The following is a 25,156-nucleotide window of genomic DNA, read 5'->3' as shown; positions in this document are numbered from 1 at the left end:
ACAAAACTAGTATTTTAAGAAAACTTCAGCCCAAACTTGAATTTTGTATTTCGAACTGAGCGCTCTTGATGGTGTTGATTCTGTTCAGTTGTTCAGTCAACTGCCTATTATGACTTTGTTTTTCAATATTCAAGGCCTCTCCCTTCTTTAGGGGTACTTTGATTTTTGGACCATTGGTAATTTAACGATCATTTACACTTTCGTTTTAGTTTCCATTCCGTCGTCAAAGAGCACATTAAATGTTCATAAGAGACACCCACCATGGTTCAACCTGTCTGTGATTTCAGGACATTGAATAAGTTACTAAGTTACAGGTGGCAAAGCTTGAAGTTTATAAAGAAATATATACAGAGCTTTGGGAAATATTAACATCTGCAAACATTATAAGCTAAAGAAAGTAAAATCAAAGCACAGAAGGCGCTAAATTTGTTTGGGTCTCAGAATGTCAGAAAGGTGAAGGTTGTGAGATTATAAACCAATTTGTTTGTATAGTGTCACCAATGCTGTTTCCAGTGTTATAACTATAGTAAATTGGCTATAAGACTAATTGCAACACTGCACTAATATTCAATTCATTGTTTATTTGGCCCTGAACTGGGGTTTGAACTCCAGACCTCTCGCTTCCAAAGCGATCGTGTTGGCTTAAAAAAGTGGCCTGAACTGAGGCTTGAACTCCTGACCTCAGGCTTCCTAAGCGAGCGTGTAAACCCCTCGACCACGGGGACTTATAAGCTAACAGCCTGAAGAACACCATATTACTCTAAATTAGAGTTTGTAACACTTTTTAATTTCGATATATGTATTTTGTTCACGGTAAACCTGTTGTTTAACACTGAAGTTAATAATCATGGAGCTGAATACAAGCATGCATATCGATAAGAATAGCACACTATTAGAAATCTTCGACCAATCGGCAACTTCTTTTTCGTTACGAAAATTAAGTCATTTGACAATCTTTACGCAGTGATCTCCCTTAAGTTTTCGGCGTTAATGTACATATGAAGGGAAGTAACCGCTTCGAGGAGTTTGGACTGCTTTTGGCATTTGCAAATAAGAGCATCAGGGCCAAAATTTCGCTACCATTATTTGTTTGGTCTGACGACCCAAACAAATAAAAACTGTTGCATTTTTCTGAGCTGTTTAAGCTTAGATTAAAAAAAAAACAGTATGATTGGCTTATTGAATGTCTTTACTGTACAGTAAAATATTCCAAAGTTATTTATAATTATTTCAGTACATCTTAACTGCCTATGAATAAACATAATACAGTAAACTATGACATTGATATGACATGTTACAACACTTTCTACGGCAATTAATTTATATCTATTTTATAATTTACATTTTCCCTCAGAAATATGTCTTGTTTGTTGGTGATTCCATATGAAAGAGGAGTTATAGAAAGACTGTTTTTGATACCCGCGTTGTGTCTACACGCGCTCGGGTTAGATAGAGACACTAATTCAAAGTCAATTTCAACAGTTTTAGTCTCGATTAAATAGTCCCCTTTACCCGCGATTACACATAAAATGAACTTAAAAATGATTTAGCTCTCCGTTTCCTTTAAAGATAAATGAAAAACAGAAAAGTACGTAGCTTAGAAGAATAAGCCAAAATAATAAAGTCGCCCTAAATTGGCAAATTTATATATATTATTGGTTTTAAAACCTCAGCATGTTCAATGTTTAAGCAAAAGGGATGGTAAAAAATGTAATTGATATGTACATTCCGTTAAAATAGTTTTAACAAAAGGGTTATCCAATATCAATAACATTTTGATAGATTTTTGTCATTTTATTCAATAATAGATCTACATATCGAAATAGTCCTTTGCTTTATGATAGTATATTTGTATGTATATTGACATTCATCTGCATTTTTAATATGATTTAAAAAAAAAAAACACATTGCATCCACTTAGCTGACTTATTAAAATAAGCAACTCACCTGTAGCACAATACATCTATTTCACTCTATGAAATATATTTCTTACGTGTATTATGTTTTACAAATATCCTCTATGTATTATTATTGGGTATATTTTTAACCTAACATTATTCATTTTTAATGTTCAACATTATTTTTTGTCCAATCACATTGAAGTATTTTTCAAATTTCTGCTCAGTCTAACTTTGGTTAATGTGTACTAACTAAATAAAATTTACTTAATCTGTCGTCTAACCAGTCTAACAAATTTCAATGATGCATTATATAAGGGAAGAGTTAGAGGTGTGGTTTGCACTCTGAATTGTAAAATATCTAGAATAGCAAAACAATGCCAACGTAAAAAATTAAGCGAGGTCAGGTGTTTTTAAATGTGAGGATACAATCAATTAATTTATAACATAGATAATACATGTGGGGCACGCAGAGATAAATGATTACATAGTAACTTTTTTATATGAAAAATGTCTGTTATAAATTGCTGACTGTTTTAAACTTTATATTTTCTAGAAAAAGTAACCAAAACATTATTTTCTTTCAGTCGATAGGAATGCACTGCATTAACAATCCTTGATATTAGAATACAATGTTTACATTTTTGGCTAGAAAACTCATTTTAAATGGACCCCACCTATAAACTTAAATTGACACACAGAAAAATAAAAAAAATCAACTGTTTTTCAAATGAGCAAATCAATAGGAATTTTAAATGTTAGTGAATATCTTGAAGCTAATAACGAATCTGTATCAATTAATAATCTTTAATGTATTTTTCTCAGATTTTTGTTCCAGATATGATAAAGGTATAAATTTTGTGATATTTCAGTATAACATGTGCCTAATTATATGTTGAAAGGGCCATTTATTTAGCTTATCTAAATGTGACATGTTAGAAACTTGACAAGGTGTAGACATCTTAAGTGGAGCTATAGGTGATTTAGAGAAATGCCTTGTTTTTGGTTGAAAAAAATAATGTTGATCATTAAATAGGTTAATGTTTAATAATACACATTAACAAAAATATTGGTCGCCTGCCTGCGGCAGGCTTGACCAATTATTTTTGTTAATATGTATTATTAAACACTAACCTATACTTAATACGTATTATTAAACACTAACCTATATATAATTACATGTATAGAAAAATCAGGACATTTCGTTGAAAATCAATAACATTGGAATGTTATTTGGGAATTCTTTAGGAATTTCGAGAAGTTAAATCAAAAACGTAACCGATATGAAAACAATTAATATTTTGTTTTATTATATTTACCATGTTAAATTATTTATAACTTGCTACAAGGTCATCTCATTATATGTAGCGTGTATTATCTAACCTTAACCTTTGGAAACTTAATAGATGGGTTTTTCCGAAATACATGTAGTTAACATCAACTAATATATTTCCATTTTCGTTTTCGTTGTAAAGGAAATTACAATCTATTCCTGCTAGGTGCATTAAGCATGAAGTGTAAGAAAAGACAGGTACACAATGATTTGGCAGAGATTAGCGATAACTACAATTTTAACTATATGTGCAATATTTAATTTGGCAACAGGTAAGGCTAATGTATTCTTAAAGTGACATTATGTTCTTGTTTGCATTGTCAAGTTGAGCTGAATTGACTACATGTTTCAACAGATTGGCTGCTCTAATGGTGATTGAGCAACAATTGATACTTGAACATGTTTAGGATAAGATATAAATCTGCCTGAAATGTAAAAAGATTGCCACTATCATAAAATAAACATTACAGGTAAATACCGATGAATATGTTTAGAAATTTCTATTGGCTACATGAGTAATGCGAAGTTATTTATAAATTTGAAAAGAATTATGCAAAAAAATAGCTTTCACGGTGCATTATCAGTGGCGGATTCAGGTCCGGGCTTCAGGGCTGCAGCCCCCCCCCCCCGCTCAGCCCAAAGATACGTTTACCAGCTTGGCTGGAATATATTTTTGGCAGTTTCAAACTTTATTGGCTGTAGTGTACTCCTTTATCAAAACAGTAATTGCTGTCATCCAGTTGTTAATATCCTGCCTGGGGGCTTGACAGAAGTCTTTATCTATCAACATGCTTCAATGACTTCAATGTTTAAACTGCACAATTGATTGGTTTATTACTTTCCAAAGGTCTAATAAAATTAATAGTCGCAGATAGTGGCAAAAAGATGTGTTACATTGTACATCATATTTTACTATCTTTGTTTTTCCATTTCCTATAATTAAGAAAATAAAGAAATTGAAAATTATTATTTGTAAATTAAAAAGATGGCAAGTTTTATAAAGATAATATTAAAGGAATCGCGTTTTAATAACTTGTTTTACTAAGATTTTTATTAAGATGAAATAATTGGTTATATGCTTTTAATAACTTTTTATGGCAGTTATATTTTTAAATAAAATTTAAATTGTACTGACCTCTTTAGTATTTAAAATGGACTCATTGATGGGAAAAATTCTAATTGAATACTAGTGTTTGAAATTATTTTTGTTTGTACATTAGGAAGGCAGTATTTTAATTAATACCACTTTACTTTGGAAAATCGTCTATTATACAGATAAGTAAATTGATCAAGTGTTTGAATTTATTTTTATCATCAGTTGTGCATACATTGGTTAGTGTGCTGTTATTTTGTGAATACTCACTACTAAACACCAGGGGGATTTCTTTTTGAAAGACCCTTGCCTGTAAACACTTAAACCTATACAAAATACAGTGTTTTGTAAAATCATCCAAAATGTACCATAAACAGCACTAGAAAGTCAAGGAAATAACACCATTTTCAACCTCATATTTCAAAATTTTCCCGGTCTATGGGAGGGGACACCCCTCCCAGGCCCACCCCAATTACATAAATATTTTTCTTAATTCCGTATCACCCAAAACGTTTGCAAAAAAATAAATAGTATACTCATATATAAGCGAAGTACATTGCCAGTCATAAGATGAGCTATAAACACATCAATTACAATTTTTTTGTGAAATGAACAAGATGCTGGCCCAATCTTCAATTTTCGCCCGTTGCATTATTTTGTCAAATTCTTCCACCCATGTGTCAGCCCCCCACCCCATGTTCTGTATCCGCCCCCTGATTATCATTTAAAGCGTTGACCCTTTGTCGACAAACATTGTATTTTCAAAGTTGTTTGTACCCCGGTAGAAGATGGGAAAAACCCACATTTGCCAAGTTCCGAGTATTTGTTTGTACCCCGGTATAAGATGGGAAAAACCCACATTTGCCAAGTTCCGAGTATTTGTTTGTACCCCGGTATAAGATGGGAAAAACCCACATTTTCCGAGTTCCGAGTATTTGTTTGTACCCCGGTATAAGATGGGAAAAACCCACATTTGCCAAGTTCCGAGTATTTGTTTGTAACCCGGTATAAGATGGGAAAAACCCACATTTGCCAAGTTCCGAGTATTTGTTTGTACCCCGGTAATAAGATGGGAAAAACCCACATTTGCCGAGTTCCGAGTATTTGTTTGTACCCCGGTATAAGATGGGAAAAACCCACATTTGCCGAGTTCCGGGTTTTTGTTTGTACCCCGGTATAAGATGGGAAAAACCCACATTTGCCGAGTTCCGGGTATGTTAACAAGTCAATGTTATTTGTATTTTATGTACGTGTTATTAATCAAGTATTTTATGGAGTGTTTTCTCTCGTAATCCTTTAACACCGACATGAAACAGATTCGCTACTTAAAAATCCACGTGACAAAGATATGTGACTATTTGTTCTGCTATTTGGAAACACCACTTGTCGAGCACGGAAGGCACCTTAGGTTTTCCTCCACCATTATAGCTTGAAAGTCGCCATATGAACTATACTGTGTTGGTGCGACGTAAAACCCAACAACAAAGGAAACACAAAATTAAGGTGTTACAGACGGACTACATTAAATGAACACTTTTACGACTGTATACAGGTGAAAGTAAATTTAGGTCACGTGATTTCTCGCGTACCAGTCAATGTGAACATGGCAGTATTTTTAAACGTATTAAGTAAAATGAAAAGAAAAGGACGGTATATTCCTCGTGGAAGCATCTACAGAAAATTTAACGGCAAAGCATGGGGGAAAAGATTAGCATATGTTTCTTCTGTTTCCTAATTAACTCAACAAATTATAACTGATTACCGCTCTAGTTTAGTCTAGTTAAATATTCATATGTTATTTTTAATTATTTCAGTACATCTTAAATGCCAATGAATAAACATAATACAGTAAACTATGACATTGAAATGACATGTTACAACACTTTCTACGGCAATTAATTAATATCCATTTAAAATTTACATTTTCCCGCCGAAATACGTCTTGTTTGCTGGTGATTCCAGATGAAAGAGAAGTTATAGCGCGTTGTGTCTAGTGGACTTTGCTACACGCGCTCAGGTTAGATTAAGACACTAATTCAAAGTCAATTTAAACAGTTTTATTCTCGACTTAACCCGCGTTTATAAATAAAATGAATTTAAAAATGATATAGATCTCCCTTTTCTTTAAAGATAAATGAAAAATAGCTTAGAAGAATAAGCCAAAATAAACTCTTAGTCGCCCTCACGCTAAATAGGCAAATTTATATGTATTATTGGTTATTTTCTATTCCAAGTGTCTGCTTAAAACCTCAGCATGTCCGATGTTTAAGCAAAATGGATGGCGTAAAAAATGTAATTGATATGTAGATTTCGTTAAAATAGTTTGATAGTAATCCAATATTAATAACATTTTGATAGATTAGATTTTTGTCATTTCATTTAATAATAGATCTACAAATCGAAATAGTCTTTTGCTTTTTGATAGAATATATGTATGTATATTGACATTCATCTGCATTTTTAAGTTGTTTCGACATGAAAGAACTCATTGCATTATTAAAATAAGGCACACACTTGTAGCACAACGCAATTATTTCACTATGTGTAATATATTTTTTTACGTATATTACGAGTATATTTTATAAATTTCCTCTATGTATTATTATAGTATATTTTCATACCTATCATTTTTCATTAATAATTATAGATCGTTGAAAATCAATAACATTGGAATGTTATTTGGAATTCTATAGGAAGTTTAGAGAAGTTAAATCAATAACGTAAAATAATATACCTTTTATGTGAAAACATTCAATGTTTTGTATTATTATATATATCATCTTATATGATTGTTAACTTGTTTAACTCATTTCATTATTAGATATCGTTCAAGCTTGTTTAAGATGTGTGTATATGTGGCACTATAAATAGATGGGTATTTCCGAAATACTAGTTATTTATACGTTTTATACATTTATATTTTCGTTTTCGTTATAAAGGAAATTAGAATTTATTCCTGCTAGGTGCATTTAGCATAAGGTGTACAAAATGATTTGGCAGAGATTAGCGATAACTACAATATCAACTTTATGTGTAATATTTAATTTGATTTCAGGTAAGGCTAATGTTTCTTTCTTAAATAGATGTTATCTGAATCTTGACAAATATGATATGGGTTTCCCCATCTAATCTTTGGTGCACTACCATTCACAATGGGGTAATCAAAGCTTTTATACAGTGCATTTACAAAGTTGTGACTGTATGTTTGTTTGCACATGGGAAAACACACATTTCCTGATTCAGGATTTTTTTTATTTTAGTAAAATGAATTACAATTCAATGTAATTTGTATTTTTTGTAATTGTTATTTATCACGTATTTTGTAGAGCTGGTTATTACATATTTATTTTATGCTTTTGGGTTGATTTATGATTTATCCGTGAAAATTATATTTGGTAACTTCAAAGTAAAAATTATCAAAAAATAATTTCACACTTTTCAATGAAGGGAGTACTTTTTAAAGATTTTCTCCATGTGGTACCTCAATTTTATTTTTGCTAACAATTCTGACATTGTCAAGGCTGTTTAGAGAAAATGCAAAGCTGAAATTTCAAAAGTCATAAAAAAGAAAAACTTACTTCATTCAAATTACAAATAACTAAATAGAATCTATCGTCTCTAATTTTTGTTTTGTGCATCTTGTAACAGCATTGGAACAAGTGGACACCTACTGGTTCCATAAAGCTATAATCATCCCAATGAATTTAATTTGTACAATACAGAATTCCTGTATTTGTATTCTAAGTACCCTAGGATAATATCACAAATACTACATGTGGAAAATCTTTTATGAGGGTCATATTCGATCTGAACACGTTTTAGGTGAATGTATGGGAGTTTTTCATTTTAAAGTATATTCAGGTGTTACAAATGTGATTATTTGTTTTCATTATTTATCTAACATACCTGAATGTGCCAGTGGCAAGGTTTGAAATTTATTTTAACCTATTCCTGTCAATATGGTTATAAGTAGAATATTAGACCCATTCATAAGCAATGTAATGACGTCATCATAACCATGCAGCGCAATCATAAAGACGCCAAAATTATGTAATTTAAAACGTACATGATGGATGTATATATTAATTGATAATATATAATTATATAATCATTATGAAACCCAGTCTGATATCTAAGTTTAAATGGTTGAAAATCAATAAAATACATGTAATGCTTAAAATCAATGTATGTATAATACTTAAACCAAAAAAGCGCTTTCCTTCTTATTAGTTCCTTTCTTAATTAGCGACAGTAGGATCCGTGTTAGAACAGCAAAATATAAATAATATATTTATAAATAAAATGAATTAAAAAATGATATAGCTCTCCCTTTCCTTTAATGGAAAACAGAAAAACAGAAAAATACGTATCTTAGAAGAATAAGCCAAAATTATATCTAAGTCACCCTCACGCTAAATTGACAAATTTATATGTATTATTGGTTAATTTCTAAGTGTCTGCTTAAAACCTCACCATGTTCGATAATTAAGCACAAGGCATAGCGTACAAAATGTAATTAACATGTAAATTCTGTTAAAATAGTTTGACAAAAAGGTAATCCAATGTTAATAACATTTTGATAGTTTTTTTGTCATTTTATTAAATAAAAGATCTACAAATAAAAATCTTCAAATCGATATAGTCCTTTGCTTTTTGATAGTATGTATGTATATTGACATTCATCGACATTTTTAATATGTTTCGACATGAAAGAACACATTGCATCCACTTAGGTGACTTAGTGAAATAAAGCAAATATCTGTAGCACAATGCATCTATTTCAATCTGTAAAATATATATTCTTACGTATATTATGTTTTACAAATATCCTCTATGTATTAATATCATTGGGTATATTTTTATACTATGTTTCATTTATAAATATAGATCGTTGAAAATCAATAACATTGGAATGTTATTTGGAATTCCAAAGTTAAACCAATAACTTAAGCAATATACCACTAATGTCAACCGACATGAAAACATGCAATGTTTTGTATTATTATATCTAACATCTTATATGATTTTTAACTTGTTTACAATGTCATTTTATTATATCAGATATCGTTCAAGTTTGTTTAAGTCGCGTGTATTATCTAATTTTAACCTTTGACAGATTGGGTATTTCCGAAATAGTTATCTTAAAATATAAACAAAAACATTCATTTTACCTTTTCGTTTACGTTATAAAGGAAATTAGAATTTATTCCTGCGAGGTGCATTTAGCATTAGGTGTGAGAAAAGATAGGTACAAAATGATTTTACAGAAATATACGATAACTACAATATTAACTATATGTACAATACTTCATTTGACTTCAGGTAAGGCTTTTTTATTTACTAAAAAAGATGTAATCTGGAATTCGGCAAATGTGGGCTTTCCCATCTTATCAATGAGTACAAACAAATTTTGACAGTTTCATTGTGCATTATCATTCACAAAAGGGTAATCAGAGCGTTGCGCCTTTTGTCGATATACTCGTACATTGTATTTACAAAGTTGTGACTGTAAAAAGTTTGTTTGTACACCGGTATAAGATTGGAAAAACCCACATTTGCCGAGTTCCGGGATATTTTTATTTAGGTAAAATGTATAACAATTCAATGTTATTTGAATGTTTTGTATACGTTATTAATCAAGTATTTTATGGAGCTGTTTTGTCATTTTTTTCTCTTGTTATCTATCAACACCGACGTGATACAGATATATTCTTTTTATTTTGCTACGACAAAGATATGTGACCATTTGTTATACTATTTATAAACACCATGTGTCACGGTTATATGACTTTTGTTCCCTTATCTATAAATATAAAAGTGATATGTTATTACGTTTTCTATGATTTACATGCGTGGGTCCTCGATCTGCTCCCCTTTTAAATTTCAATTTTGTTTAGTTCCGCCCATTGTTTTCTCATTTAAGGCACACACATTCTTTCACTTTCCATACGCCACTTTTTTAACATGTTCCATTGAAGATTCCATGATACCCGCTGTATGAACACATCTGCGGATGTTTCAAACATTCAAATTTTACCAGTTCATATTATATGTTGAATAATGCTTAAGCCGTTGCTAGTGAGCGTGGACGGTATTTTGCACCTGACAGTACTGTCCATGAATATACTCAATCAAACCGAGCCATGCCTTCTTCTTTTGGGAATCTTTATTTCTCTCTATTCAACCCCGCTATGGGGCAAGCCTTTGTTTCAATGAGCAAGAAATTAAACTCATTGCTTTGTACTGATTGGTTCCATGAACGAAACCGAGAGTTTTCGAAAAGCTTATAGATTCCAACACAGTCGAACTAAAATAAATTCGTAAAAACAAAACTATGATTGACACAAACATAACACAGGTTTTACACTTTTTGTTTCGTTATCTTTGACACAAGCATAAAAGATACATGTAAATATTTGTTTTGATACGATATAAGATAAGATATAATAAATTTGTCTTATGTTTTCTAAAACACACTTAAAGCACATTACATAAACATCACATGGCTGTTACGGCAATAATGGATATTGATCATACGAGAACTTGTTATGCCATTCTCGTTTTGTCTTTTTTATTATCTACCGACATACCTTTAAACTTCAATTATATAAAACACACAAATCATCAAAATAAACACGTGCAACTTGTAACAACATTATGTACGAATGGATTCTTAATGATTATTTTGGCTAGAATTATTTCAGTGAAATTAATTTGAACTATACTGAATACCAAGATTTGTATAAATTTAAGGACCCCAGGATGATATAACAAATATTACCTCTAATGGTCATATTCGATCCGAACACGTTTAAGTTGCGTGTATACAACGTATACAACATATACACCATTACTTAATTGATCCAAAGATATGACTGTAGAATAGTTCAAACAACATATACATATCGTTTAAGACATTGAAAATTGCACAATAGTCATTTTCTGTTAAGTTTCATTATTTCATTTCTTGTGCACAAACCTCATACTTAACTTATATTGATAAACTCTCAAAACTTTTAAGTTGTTTTGAATTTGTTTTCTTTTAATTTCAGGCGGAAATATTTCTATACAAAAACACGATAATAAGACTGGTGAGCTGTCATATGAATGTGGTAGAAATGCTACACTTACTTGTAACTTTAAGAAGAGCACATTTGCCATTTCGTGGATGAATGCGACCGATGTTATACCAATTGTAAAATGTACACACAATTCACAAAATAAATGTTTTTTAACCCCTGATTATGAAGGACAGTACAGATTTACATACGATATACAGGGCAGCTTCAATTTGACAGTTATAAAAATAACCAAGGAAGACAACGGGAGAAAGTTGATTTGTTCAGACGGTTCTGATAGCGATTATGAAGTTATAAAAGTTACAGGTTAGCTAGCATAATCATTAAATTCAATGTATGTCTAGTTTTCGTATGATTGTTTTGAAATGTGCAATACACAGAAATAAACTAACTCTTTTGAACTTTATCTTGATAGTTGTGTCTTAAAGCATATATTACAACGTGTTCTATGGAATGTCCCCATGTCTTTCTTTCCCTCAAATATAGAGACAGGCTAAGCATGCTTTTAGCACTAAGAATAAAACACACCATAATCAGACAGTTCTGTTCTTACATTATTATCAAATTTGTTTCAGAATTAATTTATTGATTATTAAATGTATTTACAGACTATGAGCCTCTTCTTTTGGAAGATACAATAAATGGGACTGTAGGGGCGATATCGGGCTGTATATCTCAACACACTGAAGTTTATTTTAAATGGATAAAGGTGTCAGTAAGTTCTTTTATATTAATTTAAGTTACAATGGAAATAAACTTCCTTCATGTACTTTGATTGGCGTTTTGTTCTTTATGACATAATTCTCGGTTCAAATGTCATTACTTTAAAAACGACTAGTAAAAGATACGTATTATATGATGCATCAGGTCCATCAGATTCGACCTGTAAAATGTTTGTAGGACAAGGACAACTAGAAGACGTGATTGAGTGATTTCATTATGATGTATTGCAACCATAAGAACAGAAAAAATACAAAAATCATAAATTGACTAAAACACAATATCAAGTCTCAGTTCTGCAACATTAAACGATTTTGCCATTCTCACAATCCTAAATTAAAAACATCTGAAAATGATATCATCAGAAGCAAACTTCAATCAAAATACCAATTATAGGATTATACACAGTCAATATGACATATCAAAACAGCCGACCAGGATGTTTTATCAGAATAGCGATCAAGATATTCTTACAGTACGTATTTGGCATCACCATATACCACAAGTATGACTATGGGGCCAATTACACAAAGTCCAACTATTGTTCAACAAGAACTCGTTAATCCCTCAACAGGCAAGTGGGAGATGGTTGTACTCGATCTTTCGGAAGGTCAACCATTCGTTACGTCTCTGCATGCCGTCTTAGATTGTGGCAAATTACATACTTCGAAACCATCTTGCTCCCCAAATCTTCCATTAACCATCAGCCCGAAGTTGATATAACGTTAAGCCTGTTCCTAAATGTTGTACCGTCAGGTAAACGTATGAGATAAAAGACTTGTGATGTGTTCATCCCTTGGAAGTATCACAAAATGTTTGACAAAGTCCCCTAAATCTGCATATTTCAGTCACCCACCAACCCAGAGTAAGTCATCGATAAAAATGAGCCCAACGGTGTAAAGCCTGTTAGTTTGTGGCAAAGAATGTTAATTTCATTCTAAAACGCCTTTCGTTGCAGGAGTCTCAATTGCACAAGTTCCGAGAACCTTTTCTCTTCCACTGATGGAGAATGAACACCCATAACAATGTTTTCTAGTCTCATGATTCTAGCTGTTACAGAGACAACAGTTTGCCAATTCAATAAAAAAAAGAAAAAAGGAAGAAAAAAGAAAAGAAAAGAATTCCCTTGTGTGTATAAGGATCGGCCAGGTTTAACTACAAGATCTCTCAGTTGTAGCTCATTTTCTAGTTTCGTTTCCTGAATCTCCTTTTCCTGATGTAACGCTGGACCCTTTAATCAAGAGGAACAAATGAGTTCTTGTGCTGTTCATCCACAAGATGCATGTTCAGCTGATCGGCTACCAGATTCCAAGTTGAACCATTGGAAGACGTCACTTGTTTCAATGATTATCTGCATACGATTGACGAAAAAGATACGGAACCTCCTTGATTTGTTATTAATGTAGCCAATGTCTGTCCATGAGTCGGACCAATAAACCTCTCTTGGAAAAGGATAGTCTTATTCTTCTTTCAAGAATAAAATTGTCTCGACAGAAAGAAAGCCGCTGTTATTTCAAGACGAGGTATGGTGGTGACCTTTAAAGGCGCAACCTTTGCCTTTCCCATTTTATATGTACAGCGAACCGATGTTTCATCTCCGAATCTAATATAGCTACATCGGCCATACCTGTTGAAGCTAGCATCTGAAAAGAGATTGAGTGTATGTCGTCCTAACCAACTCGGTTTGGCACAATTCTTGTAATTTAGGCTTCCCTGTCAATACAAATGGCGAGAGAAACCCAAGTGAATCAAATATCAAGCTACATTTAACAGCAGTTTGTGTCTGACAGTTGTCTGAATGTTTTATACGTCGTCAATAGTAGTCTCTTTGACACCAAGTTTACGTTCAACCGGTAGAACATCAAATGCCAAATCTAACCTTTTTATCTCTATGGCTCGTTTAGAAACTGATATTGAGTCAATGACGCCTTTTCTATTTGATATGAATTAATGCAGACGTGGACGTCCATTTGCACAAAGCAGCTGTGCAATCTGTTTAAGTTATATATCTTCGTTTTCAATTTCTACAATGGTCAAACCATTATCTATAAAAGATTGTTCTGTACAAAATATAATGCTTGCAAGTACGATTTCTTTTTGGAATTAGCTAGGTATTTATGGCCATAATTTGCACACACATGTGATGATGCTGCACCAAAAAGGTGACGTTCGTTCTGTATACTGAAAGCTTTGTGTCAGTGTCATCGCTCTCAAACCATAAGGAACGCAAGAAGATTATGTTCACCTTTCATCAACGAAGAATTTATGAAACATTCTTTCGATCACACACATTATCGCCACCGATTATCTTCTTAATCTATACAGATCACCTGTAGGACTATTCATCAGATCTTGGCCTGTACGGAGTTCATTTAGCGACGTACCGCCATACTTTGCAGAATAGACGAATACTTCACGCAGCCTATCCGCCTTCTTGTTTGTTTGTTTGTTTGGATTTTTACGGCACGTCAACACATAACTGGCCATATCGTGCCGAATGCTATAATAGGCTTAAAATATTATGTAAAACATTGTAAATGACAATAGAAATGAGCCAATTAGATCCTAGAAAACAAGTTTATCTCTTTTAAATAATCAATTATGTTTTTTGATGGAATTGTATTAAAAAGTTCTTTGAGTGAATTTACAGAATAAAATCTATTACGGGCCTGTGAAAAATCATGACATTCAAGAAGAAAATGCTTGACAGTAAAAGTTTCATTACAACCTACACAGAAAGGGGCATTGTCATTTGTGAGGAGATAAGAGTGGGTAATTTTAGTGTGTCCAATTCGGCATCGAAGAAGAACTGTTTGATCACGGCGGTTTGACAGAGATAGAGATGGTGACATATCAAGAGATGGGTTTATATCGTGAAGTTTATTAAAAACGGCATTGTCCCAATTTGCTTTCCATTCAGATGATACGAGTTTATTTATAGCCGGTCTAAAATCACAAGCAGGTAACAATAAGTCAGTTTTTTGAAAATTTAATGATTGTTTAGCTAAAGCATCTACTTTTTCATTTCCTCGTATTCCTACATGGCTTGGAATCCAATATAATTTAACATATTTTGTTTTTAGTATATCATGAAATCGTAAAAGAAGTTTCTTTACCATGATATTGTCAGATTTTTTATTTTTAATGGATATTAAAACAGAAAGCGAGTCAGAAAATATCACAAATTTATCGTGGGTATGCTGTGCTATGTATGACAATGCTAAATCGATAGCTTTTGCTTCAGCAGTAAAAATTGATGCATTATCTGGTAACCTCATACTAGATGTAAAATTATTTTATATCCGGCTTCTAGGGATGATATATACCATGATGTTAGATATACCATTTTGAACCTCCTGGAGCTTCCGATTATACTAACTCTGCATCACCGCTGATGATCATATCTACCATAAAGCTTTGGTATTGACTAAAAAACTGTTTTTACATGAGATTACGTTTTAGATAAACAGAACATCAACATCTGCTAGTCTTTTGTTGCCTTGCATGAATGGTCTTGTTTTTAATAGGAAGGGGTATTTCTAAACGAAATGGCCATCTTCTCTGTTATGTATGTTTTTCTCTTATTTATACTTTTTTCGAGTAGTTGAAGAAAACGAAATGAATGAATGGCCTCTTTTGATACATCCTTGAAGTCTGATTCAAATTTTTCGTTTGTTGTGCAAAGAGTTTTTCCTCAATAGAGGCGCGGTGACATATTTCGCTAACATTACCAGGTTCAATCTGCAGATCCGTATTTCATACAATACTTAAACCGAGGGTAGCCTGAACTGCGTATGGCTCGTCATTCACATCTTTTATTGTCCGTTTCGGTGCTAAATGGGCAGTTTTACCCTAGAACACATGACTGCAACGGTGGTATTTCATTGACTATTTCTTGAAGATGTGTTCACCGTTTCGCAGTTTCTCTTGTTGGCATATGCGGACGATTAGCAGGAATAAATCCCCTTGTGTACGCACAGTTATTGCCACTATTCTGTTGACGTAAGCAACGGACTAGAATTCCCGTTATCCCCTTACTTTCATTGACTGTTTGCTGTGAAGTCATTGTTGATAGGTTTAGCTTGGTGGGTTTTCTTTCACTTTCTTAGGCTGCTGACGTATCTTCATGACTAATGATAATGTCGCTCTGGGTATCCAACAAGGCATATGCCACATGAAGGTTTATGCTCCTTTGATATCAACACACTATGTCTTTCACTTGATGCATTTCTCTTAACTTTGAAAGACGTTGCTGCATTCATAACATCGTTGCAAGCTTCACATGTTTCTTTGTTAGACCTTTCCTCATACATAAACGTTGGATTACGGCCTCCTTTACACACTCTGCAGGTCAGCTTTCTTCGACATTCATTATTTCCATGAACCTTTCTGAGGCAACCATTATTAACAGTTTTGCTGACAGCTTATTGCATCTTGGCTCTTTCGATTTGCGTTCATCGTTAACGGCAAACGGTGATACAGGATTTCATTCAATTATTGCTCTAATAATAGAATTACCCGTAAATATTGCGAATTCCGTTACAGGCAATTGAAATCGACTAGATTAAGGGAATCCGAGATAACATTTGCAAACGAAGGGCTTATTACATAGTGTATAGAATATGTTACTGGAACTCTGTTGAATATTTGGAGTGGCAGGTACAACTTGCGGAACTGCCGAGGAAAGAGTTGACAGTATGCTCAATTGTGGAGTAACATTATATGATAAGATGGAGCAGATAGAGCAAGATAATCTATAGAAACTGCACTGTAAAATCCAGGAGGCAATTGTAGGCACGGAAAGTCCAGTCTGCGATATTGTAAATAAATCTTTGTCTTGGTCAGTTAAACTATGTTTCATTTTTTGCTATGAAGCACTTTGGTCATGCAGCTGACGAAAAAGCACCGGACCTGGTTCAAATTTCACATTGTCTATAATAAGATTTTCTTCTACGCGCTTCATTTCTTTTAATGTAACAGCAGCAACCTCAAAATAACTTTGCAAACCCTTGCATTCCATTTCAAACGTCCATATACTTTTTTAAATTTACATGTTTTCCGACATGACTTGAGTCCTTTGTACTTTTCGAGAAGGTCTTTGTACGTCACTGTCACCTCTATCCACAGCAGACAGTTCAGTCAAATAGAACTAGTCTGGGCGAAAGTAAAAAATTAATAAACGAAATAAAGGCCCTAACTCTGATGAAAATACAGAACTGAAATATACTGAAGATATGCACAATGAGACTTGATACTGATCATTCCAGTAAAGTTTGGATGAAAATTTGTAGCAGTAGGTTTTGAGAAGTAGTTAAGGACAGACGGATGAGCAGACAGACATACTACTAAGAAATGATCCTTATAGTCATGGCTACTTTGTTAAATGTATTGACTTTTGTGAAGCAGGCAACACAAAAATGTAAACAGATCAAAACCGTAAATATTGCTTGCGTAATTACGCTACCAATCAATAATGTAAAGTTCTATTCAAAATACATTACTGATATAAGAGAGGAAGAATTAGGAAATTTTAGAAATAAAAATCACTAAAGGAGCATAACTCTGGCAAAACCATAAGACTAAAAATTGGCGACGATATGCATAACTTAACTTGGTACTGATCATTCCAGTAAAGTTTGAATGAAATTGCATCAGTTGTTTTTTAGGGGTAGCCGGACAAGTTTTGTGAAGGAAAGACATACGGACAGACATACCACGGAGGAGTAATCCCTACATGTTGCCATAGACCTCAAATATTGTTACGTTCGAAAGATTTGACATTTTTAAAAATTAGGGTTTGGTGGAAGAAGCTATATGTTGTTATACAATTTCTTATAGGGTAATAATTATTAAAGGGAGATCAAAGGAATAAGCCATTTTAATATTGTCATCAGAATATCCTTCTTTCCAGTGGTTGACATCTCCAGTCCGCTATGTATCTAATGAACAGTATGAAAGGCATTCCATTGACAATACAGTAATTGCACTTTATACTACACTGACTTTGCTCAAATGGCTAGACGTTATTAACCTTCAACAAACTGTAAAGAGCTTACACTGGATTGTCCTGCTTCAGTGAAGCTTTTCTTAATGCCTGTTAAACAAAAAGTATTTAGACTTCAGATTTTAAAAAGTAAAATAGTAAGAGTGACACTAAAATGAGTGTTAAAGCACCACACTAAATGCCGTATAGAATGAATAAATGCTACAAACTCGCCTTTTCACCTACCGAAATGGACTTTGAGACGGCTATTCATCTCCTCACACGATTTATATACGACCATGAATGCAAATGGTAAGAATGGCAAAAAAAAGGGTATTTTTTACTACATATGATCATGATTTCTCTCAGGTGTTTAGAAGTATTTCCCCCACACTAGAGTTTGTTAAATCCAAAAAGTAAAGGTAATTTATTACATTTATGTAGGTTAGTAGTGGAATTGAGGAGGAAATAATTCCAACAATTCATAACAATTATACAAGAAGGTGTTCGAATGATTCTGATTGCGGGAATGATCAGCATGTACAGTATACAGAGACAATTTCCGCCAAATCTAGTGACAATGGGAAATATTTTCTGAAAGTTTTAGCGGTATATGAAAATGCAAGCAAAGAATCATGCAATAGTGCTTACAAGTACCTGATTGAAGAACATGGTAGAGTTTATTTTATTTATACTCATAATTTTGTAACTCAAAAGCTGCTCATTTACTAAATTAAATGCTAATTTTCGAAATTCTGGTAAATTGCTGTATTTTTATGTGAGAGGGCATAATAATGATCAATAGTTCAATGCATCGTTGAAATTGAAGCGGTGTTTATTTCCTCAATTCGTTTTAAATCAGTAAAAAAGGCAACCAAACATGTATATATGGATTTCGAAACCAATATTTTATTGAAGTTTCCGGAAGCATTCTTGTCTTTTAAGCCTACGGAAAATTAAAAAATAATGTCTTGTCTTTATTAATTCTTAGCACTGACTTGTCCTTACAATGCAATATGCATTTAATAAAGAAAATGTTTCATTGCAGATAAACGAATCATCATTGCAGTGGGAATTGGAATTGCTGTGCTCTCTGTAGCAATTCTTTTAACAGGGTATTATGTGTGGAAATGTTGGAAACGAAGAAGAAAAAAAGAGAGAGAGAGTAAGAGATTGTAAGTTTATTAGCTTTCAATTTATTTTCTTAATTATGATGAACCATCATTATATTGAACAATCAACCAGTCCGGAAACATTTAACGGACAAAAGGCAAATGACTGCTGTGTGTTTAAGAAATGATATCGGTTTAACCGGTGTTAATCAGCTATCTGACACCAATTTGGAGTTTTGATACTTAAGATTTCCCCCATTTAAACGATAGGATTGAATTATACATGACATCTTGCACATCATATTTTTAATGACCGTGATTGTGATTTGAAGGTTTATCATGGTGGCTGATTTGTTACACATTTGCACGTTGCGTTGTTGCTGGCGACAACACGCCAAATGACCTGTTATCACCTTGTCGTCCTAGCGAAACATACCAAACGGCACGTTGTCTTGCAGCGGGTTGTGACGATGACACATTTTCGATTGACTCAAATTGAAGAATTAACTTATTGGCGCTTTGATGCTCACAACACGAGCCAAGTAACAACACGATAAGAAGCAACCCGATGTAAGCCAAGCGACAGGGTGACAACGCGCCGAACCATAACAAACAGTTTGGCACTTTTGCAGCGACAAGACGAAATTGCAATACCGTTATTTGATGTGTTGTCGCTAGCGACGATGCGACGCTCAAAAGTGTAACAAATAAGCCACCATAGTTTGTTGTTACAGTTTTCGGTCATGTAGTTTAGAATGGTTTTTGCTCTTTACCTTTTAAACTTTTCATCACAAAGTCGTCATAATTCACATATTGATTAGTCATTATGGGATCTGTAGATCAAAGGGTAAGGTCTTTATATATCACATAGTAATAGGTTTTAACAAGTAGCTCATTATTTGTCTTTGTTCTACTTTAACTGAACACTTCCATGTGCCCATTTGAAATATTTAATGGCAAAATTACTAATAGTATGAGTCAAAGGCTAGAAATGGGGATGGGGGGGGGGGGCATAAGTGTAGTGAGACATTTCTTTTTTTTTGTTGTTGTTGTTTTCATTCTGCCCCTCACTTCCGCGAATCTCGAGTCCCTTCCACAGTACCCTTTTAATTTACGGCTTATCAATTAATCAACTATTTGTTTAAATTAATCTCCTTGTCGGTAACTATTATTTCTTTTTTTTAAGTATCATTAAAGTGATTATCCTGCCCATGCTCTTCCTAGTGGCCTGTCCTATTTTTTGTTTGGGATCCTAACGGTCTCCTTGCCGCTTGTTCATGTCGGGGTTTCGTTTATTGAACGCCGCCTTTCCTGGTTGATCTTGTCGATCATAGTTTTAGTGACAATCATTTGCCGACTAATGAAAAAACTCCAATTTTCAAATAAATGCTCCTCTTTATCGCACATCGTCAATTTATTATTAATTATTAATTATTATTACACTTAATTATTAATTACTTGGAACGAAGTGCGCATGTGTAAGCTGAATGTTATTAGCCCGCCTTATTATGACGACGTTACATTGGTAAAATTCTAGTCGAAAACTAGCTAGGTCAACGTTTCTTCACACCATGCTTTTCATGGCAGGTCGTTTTGTTCATAATCATATATGGAAAATATATAAACAAACCCAATATTTTGGTAATTTTGAACAGCTGGCATACATTTATCATAAATGGATGATGATTGCTATTTAAAAACTAAATAAATAATGCAGACAGGGACATGAAGATTAACTACTCTTTTCACATTGTTAAGGGGTTATTTCAGTATGTTTCTCATGGAAGCGAGAAAATCTTGCAGAGAAGGGCTAAGGTTGATATCACAAAAATCATTCACGTCTGATATATTTCAGAAGATGTCAACATTGAAGAAATTCAGAGGAACACAATGTAAATTACGTGCACTCTGTAACCAGACTTACTGTTGATATTAATATATATTGATTGCAGTAACTGATAAATTAAAAGATGTGCCCCATTTACTCCGCCCATTGTATTGTAAAAACTTTCTTCTATAGGCTTCCTTTGGGGTTCTTAATTGCTTTAAATTTCACTACATAACCAATAATATATACTTAGAGGTTTCACAACTGAACGAGAAGTAATGTGTCGTAAAACTAGCAAAATGTGAACAAAGTAGTATTTATACAGTTTCCAGCAGATCAAAAGTAGCTGGAGAGAGTGCATGAATATGGCTAATAAGGTACTAAAATACAAAGGTTTCTACCAAAGTGGCATAGTCCGAGCTTATAAAACCCTACCTTAATCTCTAAGTATGATGAAGATGTGTGTGTTTGTTGTTGGTGTTGTTATCTGAATGTGTGTTTGTTGATTGTTTTGTTGTTGATTTATTTTTGATTTATTTTTTCCTGCTGTATCTATTTATTTTATTACCCGAATTAATACCTCATTTGGTACATTGCCCAGCAATAAATAATAGTAACTTGGTCTCTGAATTAAAAGTCTTATCATTATACATTTAACTTAACTAAAATATACCTTTTAGCCAAATGCATGAAGAAGAATACACACAAAATGGATTGTTAGAAAAAGAAAAAGAAAGAGATACCCCAACCTACCCGTAAGTAATTTAATGCACATAATTATACTCATAAGAAAAGAAAATGCTAAACTTGTTCCTGGCAATAGAAGTCTTGGCATTTTTGTCTCCTAAATTCATTAAAGTAATGTTGTCTAAAATGGAACGTCTGTTATAACATTTAACATTTATGTCAATAGTATTAAGTATTGTGTGTGACAACAAACCACGACAGAATGAAATATGGGTATTGTTTGTAAGTGTGAGATACATGGTCCGATTTTGCTTAAATATACATTTACATGATTAGTAGATAATGTATTGTCATAGAAAAATAATATTTCCCTTCATATATCTGTTACTTATTACCAGTTTATTCATTGACCTTTAAAGACAGAGATCGTTTATAAAATGATAATTATTACATGGTCTCTTACATATCAGGTGTTTTTTACTAATATGAATGTCATATACATTACATGTACTATATCTTTTTAAAAAGAATGCTCGAATGACAAGACAATTCATGAAAAGAAACGGAAGAAAAGCTAAGCGACACCAACAGCCATTCGTAAATTGTTCAGTGATGTCATATTTGCCCCACCTTCTCCCTTACCAATACTTAAAAAGCATGTGCTAAACTCCGCCTAAACTGTTGCCCGGCAAATGATGTCTTGTTCGTTTTGTCTTTTCAATACATTAAACTGTTAATTTATTTGAAAACGATCACTTTAGTTGGAAAAATGAATTTTGCACACTTTATCCAAGAAAAAGTTCGATTTGACCGCGAGTTCAATTATCTTTTTTACTACGAATTTGTATGAACGTTTCTTTTTTTACATCTTCTTTGACACTTACAGAATAAACACTATATGGTTTAGAAAGAATGCATATGTACTTTTTAAGCAGAAAAAATATGTTTATTGGAATGTCATTATACGGCGCATTTTATGTTGACTTCATTATGTATTCTAAAAGATATAGTGTAACTCTTGTTTTCAGGAATGAAGACAAAACCCCGCCGAATGAAGGAGACATCATGGAACTTAAAAAAGAGCAGTTCGATCGTCGTCGTCGTCATCGTCACCCAGAAGCTGTCCACGTGTGACGTCAAATCAATAGTTATCAATATCAATTTAATTTGCTGAAATAAGCAAACATTGTTGCATTATTCAAGATATCATCGTTTGTATTACATACCGTATTACCGGCGCCAGTGCTGACATATTGCTGCAGTGATGGTAGTTGTGTTAAGTGAAAGCATCGTTGCAGGATATGCATTAATGCGGTTTACCAGTACTATTTGCCTTCAATTTCGCAATCAAATCTGTACATGCTAGAGCAGAAATACAGTGAGGATGACCGAAAAACGGATCACAATTAAATTGTGCTTGCGTAATAAACCAATCAAATTTATAGCCTACCTGTTGTAATCAGTATGCAGTAAATTGTCATCAATATATCATCACCGGTGCCGGTAATACGGGGTGTATTAGTTAAATGTTTCTTCATCGAATGAGCTTGCTTGTATGTTATTGATTGGTCCGATCGTATCATGAAATGTGTTTTGGATAGTTTAAGGCGTAGCATTCATTCTTCGTGTTTGTTTTTTATAAGGGGAGTATATTCTTTTATACTTCTATTTTGTTGACTTTTGTATCAGTTTTTGTGACATTACTTTACTTGTTTTCTGAAGTTGTAGATTATGCTACCTAAGTTGTATTTTGTACAATTAATATGTCGTGGGGGGCTACGTCTTTGCCTTTGCCTTGTTGATCTTTGTTCTCTTTTTTTAATATCACAATGAAACCATCTTGATTGATTGGTGACCATTTTATTAAAATTACTTTACTATCACTATATTTTATTTTCAATATTATTTTATTCATTATTGGAGGGACGTGCTGGTATATTCAACGAAATGACTTTCTTGGGGTTTTAGACAAATCTCCCTTTTCTTCTTTAATAGATGCAAAAAGCTAGAGAAAGGCAGTGAATTTTTGTTTGATAGTTAACATAAAAATATAGAGCATACTATTTATATGATTGAATGCATTTTAAAAACAAAACAATGTTACGGTACATTTGTATTTTCTTTATACATGTGCAACAGGATGCCAATAACTAAATGGATGAAAAACTAATTTAAAATTAAAATGGATAAAAACTAAAATGGATGAAAAATGACGTTCATGCTCAATCTAAACTGAGTGCCCTATCCTCAGTGCACCATCCCATATGCCACATCCCCTGTGCAATATTGTTACGTTCTAGTGGGTCGGGGACTCTTAAGTATGCTGGATACCCTTTACTTAACTGTATATTGGCACTCAGGCTTTCAAGGTATTAATGCAATCAGATACAGAACTGATGTGCTGTGTAGATCTCCAACTCATTTGATAGTAATCAGGCAACACCGTTGTAAACAGTTATAAAATTTATTCAACAGTTTAATAATATTTCCAATAACAATAATTGATCATGAATAATTTATATCAGCAAACAGCTCTCATTATACCTCAAGGCAGCTCAAAAATCACCTTACAATAATTTAGTACTGCTACGCCTTCAAAATAATATTTAGTACTGATGAACCAAAAAATCTCCGTGTTAAGTATGCGGTGACAATAGTTACCAGATTTACTTCAATGAACAGTGTAGTAAAAATACTAAAATGTTATATTATGTAAAAGTTATATAAAATTCTAATATCAGATGTATAAAATATCTAAGCTCTGTATTTAACTCAACTAGATATAATTCTAGTATTTTAATAAACTTGACTTGTTTGTTACTTAAATTTAGCATACAATTAAAATTATTTAAGATTTCAGCAGACAAATTATAGTACGTCTACTACCAAGAATTTCTAAATCTGAACTTTTTTTGTGACCAATAATCTGCTGCTTTTATACTAGGCAGTGGTAGAAATGACCAAAAAATGGGTAAAATACCAAGAATTGGTTAAACCGACCCTGAATTGGTAGAAAGGTAGCTACCCAAAAATGGTCGATACCAAAAACTGGTAGAAAATCTCTACCAAAATCAGGTAGAAAGCTAAAAATTTAACAAGACAAAATGGCTAAATATCCAAAGAAAAAAATTAAGACTCATGAAGTTTAACATTGAATATTACAATAAATATGGTACTTCACTACATAGCAATACACAGGTTTAAGATGAGTCATCAATATTTGCCCAGAATGCACTGTTAAACATGGCGTATCGAGTGCAAAGGGTAAACGGAAAAAGGGATCGAGTGAGAGTACACTTTGCATATTTAGCCCCGCCTATAAATTAAGCACGAATTTCTGATAAAGCGTTATCATCCTTATTAAAATAGACTTAATAGCGTCACTGTAAAATAATGCATATGATTAATCCTCCTAATAAATAT

At 33.0% G+C, this 25,156-nt stretch overlaps 1 protein-coding gene across 3 annotated transcripts; it reads left to right on the top strand.

Moving 5' to 3' along the window:
• Positions 1-3,321: 3,321 nt before the first annotated feature.
• Positions 3,322-24,031, top strand: LOC132731017 (uncharacterized). Of its 3 annotated transcripts, none has more exons than XM_060717114.1 (7): positions 3,322-3,503; positions 11,377-11,709; positions 12,012-12,118; positions 18,551-18,779; positions 19,155-19,281; positions 21,727-21,801; positions 22,762-24,028. In XM_060717114.1, the coding sequence occupies exons 1-7, from the start codon at positions 3,437-3,439 to the stop codon at positions 22,865-22,867; spliced, it is 1,044 nt and encodes a 347-aa protein (XP_060573097.1). In that variant the 5' UTR covers positions 3,322-3,436; the 3' UTR covers positions 22,868-24,028. The 3 variants fall into 3 exon arrangements, with proteins under 3 accessions (XP_060573097.1, XP_060573098.1, XP_060573100.1); XM_060717115.1 differs by lacking the exon at positions 3,322-3,503 and adding an exon at positions 7,231-7,379 and having other exon boundaries at positions 22,762-24,030; XM_060717117.1 differs by lacking the exon at positions 3,322-3,503 and adding an exon at positions 9,494-9,646 and having other exon boundaries at positions 22,762-24,031.
• Positions 24,032-25,156: the final 1,125 nt, after the last annotated feature.

This window comes from Ruditapes philippinarum, unplaced genomic scaffold (assembly GCF_026571515.1).
Source record: "Ruditapes philippinarum isolate M1 unplaced genomic scaffold, ASM2657151v2 ctg2919_1_1_1_1, whole genome shotgun sequence".
Classification (NCBI taxonomy): domain Eukaryota; kingdom Metazoa; phylum Mollusca; class Bivalvia; order Venerida; family Veneridae; genus Ruditapes; species Ruditapes philippinarum.
The sequence above is the reverse complement of the archived record's forward strand: the minus strand, read 5'-3'. Positions and strand labels throughout refer to the sequence as shown.